The sequence below is a fragment of the Pangasianodon hypophthalmus genome, chromosome 17 (assembly GCF_027358585.1).
Source record: "Pangasianodon hypophthalmus isolate fPanHyp1 chromosome 17, fPanHyp1.pri, whole genome shotgun sequence".
Lineage (NCBI taxonomy): Eukaryota > Metazoa > Chordata > Actinopteri > Siluriformes > Pangasiidae > Pangasianodon > Pangasianodon hypophthalmus.
The window spans coordinates 1,752,140-1,768,102 of NC_069726.1; the positions used below are offsets into that span (position 1 = coordinate 1,752,140).

The following is a 15,963-nucleotide window of genomic DNA, read 5'->3' on the forward strand; positions in this document are numbered from 1 at the left end:
AACGAATGACAGGGAACTGATTGTTATAATGTTTTCTTTTTTCTTTGTCTTCTGCACTGCGTCAGAAATAAGAAATGATCTGAAAGAACAGTCGATAAACACATTTAGTACTGAATTTTAGCTTTAAAGCACATTTTACCATGAGAGGAAAATAAAGGTCTGTAAATTACAATTGTTTTTTATAGTTTAGTGGTGCAGTAATTATCTACACTGCATGGATGTCGCTTCATTCTTTGTTTGCTTTTTACGGGACAAAAAATGATTTACATTATTTTCTCCTAAATTATGAATGACACCAGAAGAGATAGAAGGAAAGTTAAATTTTCTAGCTACAATAGCATAGGTATTAATGAATGCATATTTGTCGAGCTTCGTTGTAATACGAAACGATAGATTGGCGTGAAACATGCCTTATATTATTATTATGATTATTATTATTATTATTATTATTATTATTTATGTTGTTGATGATGCTTAATATTTCATTTTTATTCATCTTTTATTCATGCATGAGGCAAGCAAAATAACATTCACATGTCAATTGTCCTAAGCTAAGTAAGAAAGCAGAGTAAGCAGAGGAAAACAGTGTTTCAGCACCACGGACAGCTCTGTGTTTGTGAATGTGTTGAGATAAGTCTCATCTCCTAGACTTTCTCTATTTAAAACAATAAATGAATAAAAATAAATAAACATTTGAGAAACTAGTGGTAACAGCATATGTGTTTGTCTGTTCACATGTAAGCTTTACAATGACAAAAATACCCTTAAGAAATAAATAAGGCATAATTTAACATTTGAAATATCCAGCAAACATCAAAAAGTAACATGCCACATCACAGAGAACAATACACTAATGCGTTAATATATTTTACCTAAAATGGCCTTTTGTTTATTCAGGAGAGCACTGCTAGGGAAGTCCAAGCGCACAACATTTCTCCGTATTCCAAAATATAATCAGAAGTTCAACAAAGCAAAATCAAACCATTGTGTCCTGAGCCACACATGACATTGAGGAGTTTAGAGATTACTTCAGAAGCTCTGATTAGGAAGTATTCAGTGCAGCTACTGGCCTTGATGCCAATATCAAAATGGGACTATCTGTGTATCCTCACGAACAGTTAAGCGCCACACAAAACAAGCCATGAGTCAGTAACAAGGAACAACAGAAACAAATGTCTGCAGTAACAAAAGACCAAAATCAAGCCCAAAAAGAAAAAAAAAAAAAAAAGAACATAAATATCATAATGAAATTCATAATTCTGTCTCTTCCTCCTCCTCTTCCTTTTTCAGTGTAGAGTGGACTGTTTAAATCATGCTTGATGTAAATGTTACCAAAAGCCCATGCCACTATATACATGATCAGTCAAAGAAATGTACAATTTTCCTCAAAAAGAGACTCGTTATTCTCATTACTGTTTACAAGCTGAAAAAAATGCATTCCTTTGAATTGAGAAAAAAATGTATCAAAATTCATTTTGAAATTCAACACTGCAAGCTAGCAAAAAAAAAAAAATCTACCATGAAGAGAGGACACAGTTTTCTCACCTCATCATCATCAGTTGTGTTGTTAAGTGCAATCAAGGTCGCATCTAAAGTGTCATTTTGGGCCATTTTCAGAGTTCCACCAGCAGTAAGAGTATTGTCATTGTAAGATGTGATGAACTTGAAGTCACTGGTGCGTGATCCTGTTGTTAGATACGTGTCATAATTGTAAGAAGTGCGCAGAGTTCCAGCTCCCTCCACCTCTGCATAGTTGGGAGGGAGATAGGCGCTGGGAATGGCGACTGCTCCATCAAACAACAGTCTGGGCTTTCTCCTGTGACAAAACCTCACAGCCAGGATGAGAATAATGAAAGTCAGAAAGAAGGTGGACACGGAAACTAGCGCGATGATCAAGTAAAAAGTCAGTTTGGAATTGCTCTCCTCATAAGTCATGTCTTTCAGTTCTGGAACTTCAGCAAGATTATCAGAAATCAGTAAATATACAGAACAGGTAGCAGAGAGAGGCGGCTGTCCGTTATCTTTGACTGAGATAACAAGGTTCTGTTTCATGCTGTCAGATTCAGTAATGTCCCTCTGAGCCCTGATCTCTCCACTATGGAGCCCAATAGTGAAAAGTCCCGGATCAGTAGATTTGACAATGTGATAGGACAGCCACGCGTTCTGTCCAGAGTCAGCATCCACAGCGATGACTTTGGAGAGCAGAGAGCCAGAGAGAGCAGCTTTAGGGACCATCTCAGTCATTAAAGACTTTCCCTCTGGAGCAGGGTATAATATCTGTGGAGAGTTATCATTCTCATCTGATATGAACACACTCACAGTCACGTTGCTGCTGAGTGGAGGAGAACCATTGTCTCTGGCTACGACCTGGACTTTAAAGTTTCTGAACTTCTCATAGTCAAATGACCTGACAGCATGGATCACTCCTGTATCTGAATTAATGGATAAAAATGAGGACACTGGAACACCGTTTATCTCACTGGGCAGCAGAGAATACAGGACTGTACCGTTCTGCCTCCAGTCTGGGTCTCTTGCAGTAACAGAACTAATAGAGGTTCCTGGTTTGTTATTTTCCACTACATATGCAGTGTAGGATTGCTGATCAAATACAGGAGGATTATCATTGATATCTGATACAGATAGATGAATGGTCATGGATGAAGATAAAGGTGGAGAGCCTCCATCAGTAGCAGTGATTGTTATGTTGTAATCTGATGCTTTCTCTCGGTCCAGCATGCTTGTGGTTACTAAAGAAAAGTAGTTTTTGATTGATGGAGTTAATTTGAAAGGCACTTTTTGCTGAATATAACAATGTACCTGTCGATTATCTCCTGAATCTTTGTCCTGAACATTAATAATGGCTACCTCAGTGCCTGCTGCAGAGTTCTCAGGTACTGGATCGTTTAATAATTTAAGAATAATTCGAGGTTCATTGTCATTGATGTCAGTGATGTCTATAATAATTTTAACAGATGATACTAAGCCAGGACCATCTTTGGCCTGTACTCTCATTTCATAATATTTTTCCTTTTCGTAATCGATGTTGCCACTCACCGTGATCTGTCCAGTGACTTTATCAAGGGAAAATAATTTTGCTGATTTATCAGATAAACGACTGAGCTCATATGTGACGTCACCATTGGCTCCTTCATCAGCATCAGTAGCGCTGACTGTAATCACCTCCGTGCCTAAAGGCGTGTTTTCAGCTAGACTCACTCTGTACACAGGTTGACTAAACACAGGAATATTGTCATTGGCGTCCAGAACAGTAACATGTATAACAGCTGTCCCTGATTTCGGTGGATTACCACCATCAAATGCGGTAAGAATTAAATGAATGTCTTTCTGCTTTTCACGATCGAGCTCTTTCTCCAGGACCAAAGTAGCAGATTTTCCTCCGTCCGCGTTCTCATGCACAGATAAAACGAAGTGTTCATTTTTTTCAAGTGAATATCCTTGAACTGCATTACGTCCTATGTCCAAGTCATGAGCTTCTTCCAAAGGGAAACGCTCGCCTTTGTCAGCCGACTCTCTAATTTCAAAGCTGATACGCTCATTAGGAAAAAGAGGAGAGTTATCGTTTACATCCTCAATCTGCAGTGAAATGCGATGCACTTCCAGAGGATTTTCCAACACAAGCTCGTAATAAAGAATGCAAGAAATTCTCGATCCACAAAGCTCCTCTCGGTCTATTGTTTCCGCCACGACCAGATTTCCACTACTCAGATTAATGTCGCAGTACCGTTTCGCGCTGTCCTCTGTCTCCACCCGAGCCTTACGAGCAGACAAACGTTTGCCATCAAGTCCGAGATCCTTTGCTAAATGTCCAATCACATACTGACGCTTCGTTTCCTCCGGAACAGTGTAGCTCAAATCTCCATAAACAGGATGAAGAAAAACGAAAATAAAGCCAAGAATAAATAATAGCTCATACAATCCTATCTTCCGGTCCATCCTAGCAACATTAAAATGTCCCTGCTGTGTTATAAATGTATCTAATTACTGTCGTCTAGTCGGAATTTTCGCTGACAATAAACAGCCAAATGCAGCAAGGTTTGTCGATGTCAGGAGGAGCTGGAAGACGACATGAAATGGGTGGAGAGGTTTATTAAATTTTACTCCGTAGGTGAACAGCGACGCTTTGAGTATTTTTGGTATATTGCAGTCAATTTTCTCCAGTCATTACTGTTTCCCTTCAAACGAATTAATGTATAAAATAACGAATCCATAAATGGATATAAACTATCCATCTAATAATAATTGTTAATTATACTAATTACAGTCATAATCTTTTAACCATATCTAGCTATTTATCCACACTGACGTTATAAGAATGCCAATAATTAAAGCAGTTTACTGTCTCGTCTTTTTTTTTGCAACAACCTTATAAATATATGAATAAATAGATGGATATATCATTCGTCCATAATATAACAGTAAACTGTCATAACAATTACATTCATAGTAATTAATCTATCATTATGCCTTTAAACATATTAGAGTATTATGAATGAAAAAAAAAAAGGCGACAGAAACCTGTAAACTCTAGCAAGAGAAAAGAACCGTAGTATTACATGGTATATTATACCGACAACTTAGCCATGGTTACTACAGGGACAGGAGCTGACCGAGGTGCGGATTTTTTTTAAATTTATTTATTTATCTTTTTTTTTTATTTTAGATGCATTTTATCTACTGGCTTAGGAGAAGTTAAGATTAATACAACCAGTTTAGACGAACCACGTTTAACAAAAAAATTGTTAGCGTTTTTCTCAGTTTTAAGAAAGACATTAATCCACAATATATATCAGTAGGAAAAGAGAAAAACAATATTTTTTTCATTAATAGAGCTTAAATATGCAATAAAGATCGAGAAAATTTATGCTTAGTTAATCAAAATTTGGAACTCACCTTTCTCCACTGTAACAAAGTTTAAATATGTAGAGAAACAGCCCTTTATCACTTCCAGCACGACAAATATTGAAGCATGGCCACAAGCTGTTAGTGGCACTGCCCGCACGGAGAAGGGCGCCTCTGGCTTCACCATACTAGACGCGCTCGGTAATCCTGTTGTTATCAGTGAAAGCCCATTTGCTTCATCTCTCTGGTGCCGAAGGAAAACACATTTACTGGCTTTGCAGATGAGCCTTATATTCGAAACTTGTGATATTTTCTCTCAGCAAAATTCTTTGCAGCATGATTAAAAATAAACCTGTTGAAATATTATCATAAAGAAAATCTAAGATGCAGTGCTTTATAAATGTAGCCTCCAATACAACTGGCCCTGTCATTAGATTTTCAGAAAATAATGTTTCATCTATAATGCACAGCCGTGGTTGGACTTTAACACAATAGAACGTGCAAAAAAAAAAAGTTTGATAAGTTTCTGGATTCTTTGGCTAATACTGGGTTCTGTATATTTCACACTCTGACAGTTCCTTAATATAACATAATTACAGTGACAAAGGGAATAGTTTTAATCAAATGTACGCTTTATTAAAAAAGTTTGGTTTTGTATTTTAATACAAGAGCCACATGAAATCAGTGAGATAGGACAAGTGAAAAAAATGTATGCATGACTTTCATTATACGTTCAATTCAATTCAATTTTATTCGTATAGCGATTTTAACAATGGCCATTGGCACAAAGCGGCTCTACGGAAATATATAAATTCAGGATATGAATTTTAAACAAATTCATTCATAAATTTATCCCTAATGAGTGAGCCAGATGTGACAGTGGCAAGGAAAAACTCCCTGAGACGATATGAGGAAGAAACCTTGAGGGGAACCAGACTCAAAAGGAAACCCATCCTCATCTGGATGACAAGGAGTAGTGCAATTATAAATAATTCCCTTCTATAACTGTGTACTACATGTTCAAAAAGTGCAATTGTGTAACTCAGAAATTCATTATAGGTTTCATATGAAGTCTATTTTGTTGACATTATCAAACTGTTTACTGATGGAGTCTGGACTGCAAAACTGTTTGTATTAATTGCAGTCCTAAGCCATCTTCATGGTTTTTAAATGGTACTATCCTCAGTAATCTCATGTATCTTTAAGCCGTCCATGTGGGGCCATCCTCAGCAACAGAAAGTGTTTTCCAAGTTCTTCATCATATGAGCAAAACTTTCCTAAAGTGCTTCTTCCATTAACCTGCTGCATATACAGAACAACCTACATACCACAGGATGAGAATGACAACATATTTCCATATCTTAACATTATATCTATAGAACAAGATCCTTGGACATGAATAAAAATAAATATTGCAAACATAATGTAAAATTATGCTGAATGACATTGGATAGCAAAACTAGACATCTTTTTGACTAATAAACTTTAAGAAAAATATATAAAAATGTAGAATGCCAACAAGACCTCTGCAATCACAAAAAATGAGGCAACTATGAGCCAGTTTTTTCACTGGCTACAGAGACTTTCTGCACACCACATCAATGTCCCCAGTGCCCAATACCAAAAAGACTTGAGACCATGCTCTTTGAAAACAAAATTGGAAATAATATTCCTTATTAAGTAAGGGCTAGACAAAAATTCTCTTAATCAGTTAATCTTAAATATATTTTTCGAGAAAGCAAAACTTTGGAAGTTTAACCACCATACTCAATCCTATTAAAAATAACAGACTTTTAAAACATTATACCTTTTATATTATGATAAAAGTTCATAATGTGGGGTTTGCATTTATACATTTTAACAGGGCACATGCAGGTTTTGTAACGTAAAATCTTGCAAATGTGAGGCGGTTTGCATCAAGCCATAAACCATAAACACATATGTGGTATAGATCAGACATAATCATCGCTGCCTGAACCGTGTCCCCACCCCAACTGGCACTACACATGCATGGCTCAAATTAGACAGGGGACAGGGATCAGTTAACTGTAACACTGACCTGGTATCTTGCAAACTCGAGACATCAGAAATTTTGACTGAAATCTTAATTTGTGATTTCTGGTACAATCGCTTATTTAGTGAAAAAATATTGATTTTTATCAGTATCTGATTTTATAAAGCATTATAACAGATACTCATTTGAGAATATTGGAAGGTCATGTAATTCAATTTAGCTACAGGAGAAGGTTGTAGTAAATTTCCCCAAAACTCAGGGAAGTGTTTTGATCTTCCAAAATGAAGGCACACGTGACGAAGCGTGATGAAGCAAGTTGTCTTTCACTGATAACCACAGAATTGCTGACACAATGTTTGAAGCATTGAAGCATTGATTTTCCTTACTGGAACTATGAGGCCCAAACCTTTTCCAGCGTGACAATGCCCCTGACAATGCCCAAGCTTCATGAAGACATGGTTTGCCAAGATTGGTGTGGAAGAACTCGAGTGGCCTCCACAGAGCCCTGACCTCAACCCCACTGAACACCTTCACAATGCACTGGAATGCTGACTGTGCACCAAGCTTCACTAACGCTCCGGTGGCTGAATGATCACAAATCCCTACAACCACACTTCAAAATTTAGAGGAAAAGCTTCCCAGAAGAGTGGAAGTTATTATAACAGCAAAGGGGGGGACTGACTTTGGAATGAGATGTTTAACAAGCACATATCGGTATGATGGTGAGGTGTCCACATACATTAGGCCTTAGAGTGTATAATATGGAGTTCAGGTACTAAAGTTGTAATGCAGTAGATATAAAACCCAAGTAGGGTGACCATGTATCATCCAGTGGCATGGTGCAGCATAAATTAATTACCAAAGCAGGTTATTGGTCAGAGTAGGACAATATAATTAAACTGTACAACCTAGTGGAAATAAATCAGTATTGGCCATGCCTTGTGGTCAAACGTGACCATGAAAAGTGTGCAACAAAATCTAGGAAAATGTAGAAAAATCTAGAAAATGTAGAAAAATCTAGAACTAATCTGAAGTGCAATATGACATTTTGCTCTTGAGCAACAGACTTCTACATGGTATACAACCGTAGCTTATAGTAGAAACACACTTTAATGGTCGTATGCCTGTAAAATGTCTAATAGTTAACAATTCAGAAAGAGCACTTTTGATAAACAGAATTGCGAGAGAGCAAATTCTATGCAAATATTTTAAATATTGCAATACAAACGGTCATAACTTAATCATTTGAAATTCAAGATTAAGAGTCTTGAAATGCAGACTTAAAAAAAATACTACAGCAAACAATATTAAAAAAGCAGGGTGCTTTTTTTCCCACTGTAAAAACTAGTGCCATTCCATCCCACCTTACTACATAAAAATGTACTTAGTTGACGTAGTTTTTAAGAACATCCCATGAAATTATATGGCAAAAAAATCACCACCCAAAGGAAAGGTAAGAACTCTTACCTCATCTCCCTCTCCTGTATTGCTAAGTGAAATTAGGTTTGTAGCTAAAGTGTCATTTTGTCCCTTTTGCAGAGTTCCACCAGCAGTAAGAGTGCTGTCATTGTAAGATGTGATGAACTTGAAGTCACTGGTGCGTGATCCTGTTGTTAGATACGTGTCATAATTGTAAGAACTGCGCAGAGTTCCAGCTCCCTCCACCTCTGCATAGTTGGGAGGGAGATAGGCGCTGGGAATGGCGACTGCTCCATCAAACAACAGTCTGGGCTTTCTCCTGTGACAAAACCTCACAGCCAGGATGAGAATAATGAAAGTCAGAAAGAAGGTGGACACGGAAACTAGCGCGATGATCAAGTAAAAAGTCAGTTTGGAATTGCTCTCCTCATAAGTCATGTCTTTCAGTTCTGGAACTTCAGCAAGATTATCAGAAATCAGTAAATATACAGAACAGGTAGCAGAGAGAGGCGGCTGTCCGTTATCTTTGACTGAGATAACAAGGTTCTGTTTCATGCTGTCAGATTCAGTAATGTCCCTCTGAGCCCTGATCTCTCCACTATGGAGCCCAATAGTGAAAAGTCCCGGATCAGTAGATTTGACAATGTGATAGGACAGCCACGCGTTCTGTCCAGAGTCAGCATCCACGGCGATGACTTTGGAGAGCAGAGAGCCAGAGAGAGCAGCTTTAGGGACCATCTCAGTCATTAAAGACTTTCCCTCTGGAGCAGGGTATAATATCTGTGGAGAGTTATCATTCTCATCTGATATGAAGACACTCACAGTCACGTTGCTGCTGAGTGGAGGAGAACCATTGTCTCTGGCTACGACCTGGACTTTAAAGTTTCGGAACTTTTCATAATCAAATGACCTGACAGCATGGATCACTCCTGTATCTGAGTTAATGGATAAAAATGAGGACACTGGAACACCGTTTATCTCACTGGGCAGCAGAGAATACAGGACTGTACCGTTCTGCCTCCAGTCTGGGTCTCTTGCAGTAACAGAACTAATAGAGGTTCCTGGTTGGTTATTTTCCACTACATATGCAGTGTAGGATTGCTGTTCAAATACAGGAGGATTATCATTGATATCTGATACAGATAGATGAATGGTCATGGAGGAAGATAAAGGTGGAGAGCCTCCATCAGTAGCAGTGATTGTTATGTTGTAATCTGATGCTTTCTCTCGGTCCAGCATGCTTGTGGTTACTAAAGAAAAGTAGTTTTTGATTGATGGAGTTAATTTGAAAGGCACATTTTGCTGAATATAACAATGTACCTGTCGATTATCTCCTGAATCTTTGTCCTGAACATTAATAATGGCTACTTCAGTGCCTGCTGCAGAGTTCTCAGGTACTGGATCGTTTAATGATTTAAGAATAATTCGAGGTTCATTGTCATTGATGTCAGTGATGTCTATAATAATTTTAGCAGATGATACTAAGCCAGGACCATCTTTGGCCTGTACTCTCATTTCATAATATTTTTCTTCTTCATAATCGATGTTGCCACTCACCGTGATCTGTCCAGTGACTTTTTCAAGAGAAAATAATTTTGCTGAATTATCAGATAAACGACTGAGCTCATATGTGACGTCACCATTGGCTCCTTCATCAGCATCAGTAGCGCTGACTGTAATCACCTCCGTGCCTAAAGGCGTGTTTTCAGCTAGACTCACTCTGTACACAGGTTGACTAAACACAGGAATATTGTCATTGGCGTCCAGAACAGTAACATGTATAACAGCTGTCCCTGATTTCGGTGGATTACCACCATCAAATGCGGTAAGAATTAAATGAATGTCTTTCTGCTTTTCACGATCGAGCTCTTTCTCCAGGACCAAAGTAGCAGATTTTCCTCCGTCCGCGTTCTCATGCACAGATAAAACGAAGTGTTCATTTTTTTCAAGTGAATATCCTTGAACTGCATTACGTCCTATGTCCAAGTCATGAGCTTCTTCCAAAGGGAAACGCTCGCCCTTGTGAGCCGACTCTCTAATTTCAAAGCTGATACGCTCATTAGGAAAAAGAGGAGAGTTATCGTTTACATCCTCAATCTGCAGTGAAATGCGATGCACTTCCAGAGGATTTTCCAACACAAGCTCGTAATAAAGAATGCAAGAAATTCTCGATCCACAAAGCTTCTCTCGGTCTATTGTTTCCGCCACGACCAGATTTCCACTACTCAGATTAATGTCGCAGTACCGTTTCGCGCTGTCCTCTGTCTCCACCCGAGCCTTACGAGCAGACAAACGTTTGCCATCAAGTCCGAGATCCTTTGCTAAATGTCCAATCACATACTGACGCTTCGTTTCCTCCGGAACAGTGTAGCTCAAATCTCCATAAACAGGGTGAAGAAAAACGAAAATAAAGCCAAGAATAAATAATAGCTCATACAATCCTATCTTCCGGTCCATCCTAGCAACATTAAAATGTCCCTGCTGTGTTATAAATGTATCTAATTACTGTCGTCTAGTCGGAATTTTCGCTGACAATAAACAGCCAAATGCAGCAAGGTTTGTCGATGTCAGGAGGAGCTGGAAGACGACATGAAATGGGTGGAGAGGTTTATTAAATTTTACTCCGTAGGTGAACAGCGACGCTTTGAGTATTTTTGGTATATTGCAGTCAATTTTCTCCAGTCATTACTGTTTCCCTTCAAACGAATTAATGTATAAAATAACGAATCCGTGAATGGATATAAACTATTAATTTCCATAATGCAAAAGAAATTCTTAATTATAATAATTACAGTTACAATCATTAATTTGCAATTAACAATTCATTCGTACTAATTTATAGGTTTGCAAATAATCTATGAAAGCAGTTTACTGAATCATTTTTTCAACCATGATGTATATAAATATATGACTGAATGAAAGATGAATAAATAGAAAGATATATTAATTATCCATAATCAAACAATTGATGAATATAATAATGACATTTATGTTTATTAATCTATAATGAAGCCGTTACAAAAACTAAAGACTTAAGAATGCAACACACAAACACACACACACACACACACACACGCATATATGCTGAAAAAAGTTATACAATTTTGCAAGAGAAAAGAACTGTAGAATTAGGTGGTATATTTTCCTGAAAGTTTAATCAACGTTTCTCATTTATAAAGGTAAGAGCTGACGGACTTTTTAAAATTTATTTTGGTTTATTTTAATTAATTTATTTTTTTTGTACACAATTATCCATAATTATTTTCGAAACTCGGTCACAGTAGATATAGTTGTTATATAATATTACTCAGCTCATCAAAAAGCAAAGGTTTATATTTAGATTTATAGATTTAAATGGATTTCAACCGACAGTTTAGCAGAAGTGAAATCTATGATTCCGACATCATGCCGATTACAAAGCAGTGACATGGGACAAATATAATGTGTGAACATATCAATTAATTCACATTAAACAAAATTTGTAGTAGCAGTTTTATCAGCATTAAGAACGATATCAAGGCAAAAAGATAAAAGGGAAAAAAGAAAAAAGCTCTAGCTATTCTCATCATATTTTATAAGACGAGAATTTGCATTCAGCTGAATCAAAATCTGGAAGAAACTCTTATGATAAAGGGAACAAGTACAGTTTTCTTACCTCATCTCCCTCTCCTGTATTGTTAAGTGAAATTAGGTTTGTAGCTAAAGTGTCATTTTGGGCCATTTTCAGAGTTCCACCAGCAGTAAGAGTGCTGTCATTGTAAGATGTGATGAACTTGAAGTCACTGGTGCGTGATCCTGTTGTTAGATACGTGTCATAATTGTAAGAAGTGCGCAGAGTTCCAGCTCCCTCCACCTCTGCATAGTTGGGAGGGAGATAGGCGCTGGGAATGGCGACTGCTCCATCAAACAACAGTCTGGGCTTTCTCCTGTGACAAAACCTCACAGCCAGGATGAGAATAATGAAAGTCAGAAAGAAGGTGGACACGGAAACTAGCGCGATGATCAAGTAAAAAGTCAGTTTGGAATTGCTCTCCTCATAAGTCATGTCTTTCAGTTCTGGAACTTCAGCAAGATTATCAGAAATCAGTAAATATACAGAACAGGTAGCAGAGAGAGGCGGCTGTCCGTTATCTTTGACTGAGATAACAAGGTTCTGTTTCATGCTGTCAGATTCAGTAATGTCCCTCTGAGCCCTGATCTCTCCACTATGGAGCCCAATAGTGAAAAGTCCCGGATCAGTAGATTTGACAATGTGATAGGACAGCCACGCGTTCTGTCCAGAGTCAGCATCCACGGCGATGACTTTGGAGAGCAGAGAGCCAGAGAGAGCAGCTTTAGGGACCATCTCAGTCATTAAAGACTTTCCCTCTGGAGCAGGGTATAATATCTGTGGAGAGTTATCATTCTCATCTGATATCAACACACTCACAGTCACGTTGCTGCTGAGTGGAGGAGAACCATTGTCTCTGGCTACGACCTGGACTTTAAAGTTTCGGAACTTTTCATAATCAAATGACCTGACAGCATGGATCACTCCTGTATCTGAGTTAATGGATAAAAATGAGGACACTGGAACACCGTTTATCTCACTGGGCAGCAGAGAATACAGGACTGTACCGTTCTGCCTCCAGTCTGGGTCTCTTGCAGTAACCGAACTAATCGATGTTCCTGGTTGGTTATTTTCCATTACATATGCAGTGTAGGATTGCTCTTCAAATACAGGAGGATTATCATTGATATCTGAAACAGATAGATGAATGGTCATGGAGGAAGATAAAGGTGGAGAGCCTCCATCAGTAGCACTAATAGTTATATTATAATCTTCATTCATCTCTCGATCGAGCATGCTAGTGGTTACCAGTGAAAAATAATTTTTAATCGATGGATTTAATTTGAAAGGAACGTTTCCCTGAATTGAACAGCGGATCTGTCGATTATCTCCTGAATCTTTGTCCTGAACATTAATAATGGCTACTTCAGTTCCTGCAATAACATTCTCAGGTAGAGGATTATTTAGAGATTTAAGAATAATTTTAGGAGGATTATCATTGACATCAGTAATATCTATAATAACACTTGCAGTCGATGCTAAACCAGATCCATCTTTAGCTTGGACTCCAATTTCATAATATTTTTCCTCCTCGTAGTCGATATCTCCAGCTACCTTAATTAGTCCAGTGAATTTATCAATAGTAAATAATTGTGCTGCGTTATGAGCAATGCGACTGAATTCATATGAAACTTCCCCATTTGCTCCTTCATCTGCATCTTCTGCGCTCACAGTAACGACTTCTGCTCCTATCGGTGCGTTTTCAGCTAAAACGACTTTATATACAGGCTGACTGAACACCGGAACATTATCATTAGCATCCAGCACAGTGATGTGTATAACAGCAGTCCCTGATCTCTGAGGAATCCCGCCATCCACTGCGGTAAGAATCAAGTCAATATCCTTCTGTTGTTCGCGATCCAGCTCTTTCTCCAACACAAGCTCTGCGTATTTCCGTCCGCTTTTTTCTTGTATCGATAACGTAAAATGTTTATTCTTTTCTAGTGAATAGCCATTCACTCCGTTTTGTCCGATATCATAGTCGTGAGCTTCATCCAAACGGAAGCGCTGCCCTTTTATAGCGGACTCGCGGATTTCAAAGCTAATTCGTTCATTAATAAATTTTGGCGCATTGTCATTAATATCCTCAATATTCAGAGAAATGCGATGTAGTTCTAGCGGATTTTCTAAGACGAGCTCATAATTCAGGATGCAGTTTAGCCTGGAACCACAAAGCTTTTCCCGGTCTATTGTCTCTGAAACGATCAGTTCTCCAGTATTAAAATTAATATCCACATACCGCTTGCTGCTATCCTCTGTTTCAACTCGGGCCTTTCGTGTTTTTAATTTTGTAGCATCTATTCCGAGATCCTTTGCCATATTTCCAATCACATACTGCGCCTTCGTTTCCTCTGGAACTGTGTAGCCCAGGTCTCCATGAGCGGCAGGAAAAAGGAAGGAAAGAAGCGCTATGAGTACAGAAGACAACGGGATTGAAAGCATCCTGCATCCCATATTTGAGGAGCTGAAATTCCTCACTCGGATAATTCCAGCTAATGTTGTTAGATTAATGCAATGTGTAAATATTATTAAAAATTCTTTTGCGTAAGGGAATCTGTAGTCTACTCCACTCTGTATAGCGCTTGTTTTTGCTGTCGTTGATGTCAGCAGCTGAATATTTAAGGGATGGGAGGAAAGGTTTAGTAATATGTGCAAGTGCTGGTCAACAGCGACGCTCTGAGCATTTTGCTTTAATTGCAAGTATAAATTAGTCATCAAATAACTGCAACAGTGAATGCATGTAGGATATGTCCTTAGTTTTTTTTTTTTTGCAACCCTGACTGAAGCGTGAAAAGCACTCAGTAAAAACAGCTTCATTTTAAGTATTTTCTTTTGTCTGCAGAAGGGTACTTGTGCTGTCTACAAGAACGGTGATGAAACTGAAAACTCCTGGCTTTGGAGCCGAAATGAAGTGGTTATATCTTTCACTTTTCTCAAGTAATATCAAGTCAGAAATAAAACAACGTTAACTGAAAGACAGTAAACTGCAGTACACGGTGTCCTTTTATCTGATTGCTGGAGTCTTTCAGGAGTTAAGGAATTGTCCAAAACGAAAAATTTCAGATTCTTTTATAACTGTTTAAAGCATATAGCTTAAAATAACTTGCACCAGTAGAATGTCCGATAAAACATGAATTTTAGCGAATTTCAAAAGTGATGATTATCTAAATTGCATGACTGTGTGAATTTCCTAAATGATGAATGACAGCGGAACAGATAGAAAGGCGCCTTAAAATTCAGCACCATGGAGAGCCACCAGTTAGCCAGGATATTCTTAAATATTTTTGTATAAGCTTTACAACTTTTAAAGACATATGTTGTGTATTAGGTACTTAAATGTAATGAATTCATCTGCTAAACAGTAAAAAGAAGAATAAATATGAGCTTTCTAAAAGACACTTAAAGTCACTTCCTTACACCTGCCATTCTTTATTATGTACTCAGGATGACAAGCTCCACAAAGTTCTGTAAAATCAATATAGGCTTACATATTAATGCTTCAAATAAAATAAGGCATTTGGAAATCATTGGTTTCGTTATCATCACACAAAAACTGAGCACAAATATAAACATCAACATCAAATTAGTTTGCAAAGCTAATACTTGAATGACATAAGTATATTTTCAATTTTCTGACAGCTGGGGGTAAAAAATGCAGTGCTATGCAGTGATCCAGTGGCATCAATAACCAACCAGCTGAGTGAGTCATTAGACAGTGTGGGACAGAGCAGTGAAAGTGTACAATTGTACATCACTATGGACCAAATATCAAGACACACTCATGATACAGTAGAGGAAAAGTTTACCTATTTTACTAGCATATACCTACAGCATGTAGAGTAACCTACAACACACAAACAGCAGTTATGATACTAATTCAAATCACACTGTAGCCCACGCTGGGTATCCCCTGATCTGCACAAGCAAGGAGTCCACAAGATTGTGCACTGAAAGGCATGAAGGGACGAATAAGCTATCAGCTTGTTTAACGGGATTTCTAGTTCAAAAGAAGGAATCAAACCAAACAAGAAACTGAGAGATTGAATAATGAAAGATAAGA

General features: G+C 37.9%; 2 protein-coding genes across 14 annotated transcripts in view; both read right to left on the reverse strand.

The window, feature by feature from the left end:
• LOC113524163 (protocadherin alpha-C2-like) overlaps window positions 1-15,963 on the reverse strand; it is a 230,910-nt gene that overhangs the window by 141,051 nt on the left and 73,896 nt on the right. Inside the window, exon 1 of one of the 13 annotated variants that reach the window (XM_053241312.1) lies at window positions 8,342-11,912. The exons of 11 other annotated variants lie outside the window; for them this stretch is intronic. In XM_053241312.1, the coding sequence (XP_053097287.1) occupies window positions 8,342-10,750 (2,409 nt within the window). In that variant the 5' untranslated portion in view covers window positions 10,751-11,912. Of the gene's footprint in view, window positions 1-8,341; window positions 11,913-15,963 lie in introns of those variants that run through there. One more of the 13 variants, XM_053241339.1, reaches the window with a different exon arrangement.
• On the reverse strand, window positions 27-8,335 carry LOC128320907 (protocadherin beta-16-like). Its single transcript, XM_053241353.1, has one exon. The coding sequence runs from the start codon at window positions 3,952-3,954 to the stop codon at window positions 1,483-1,485; it is 2,472 nt and encodes an 823-aa protein (XP_053097328.1). The 5' UTR covers window positions 3,955-8,335; the 3' UTR covers window positions 27-1,482.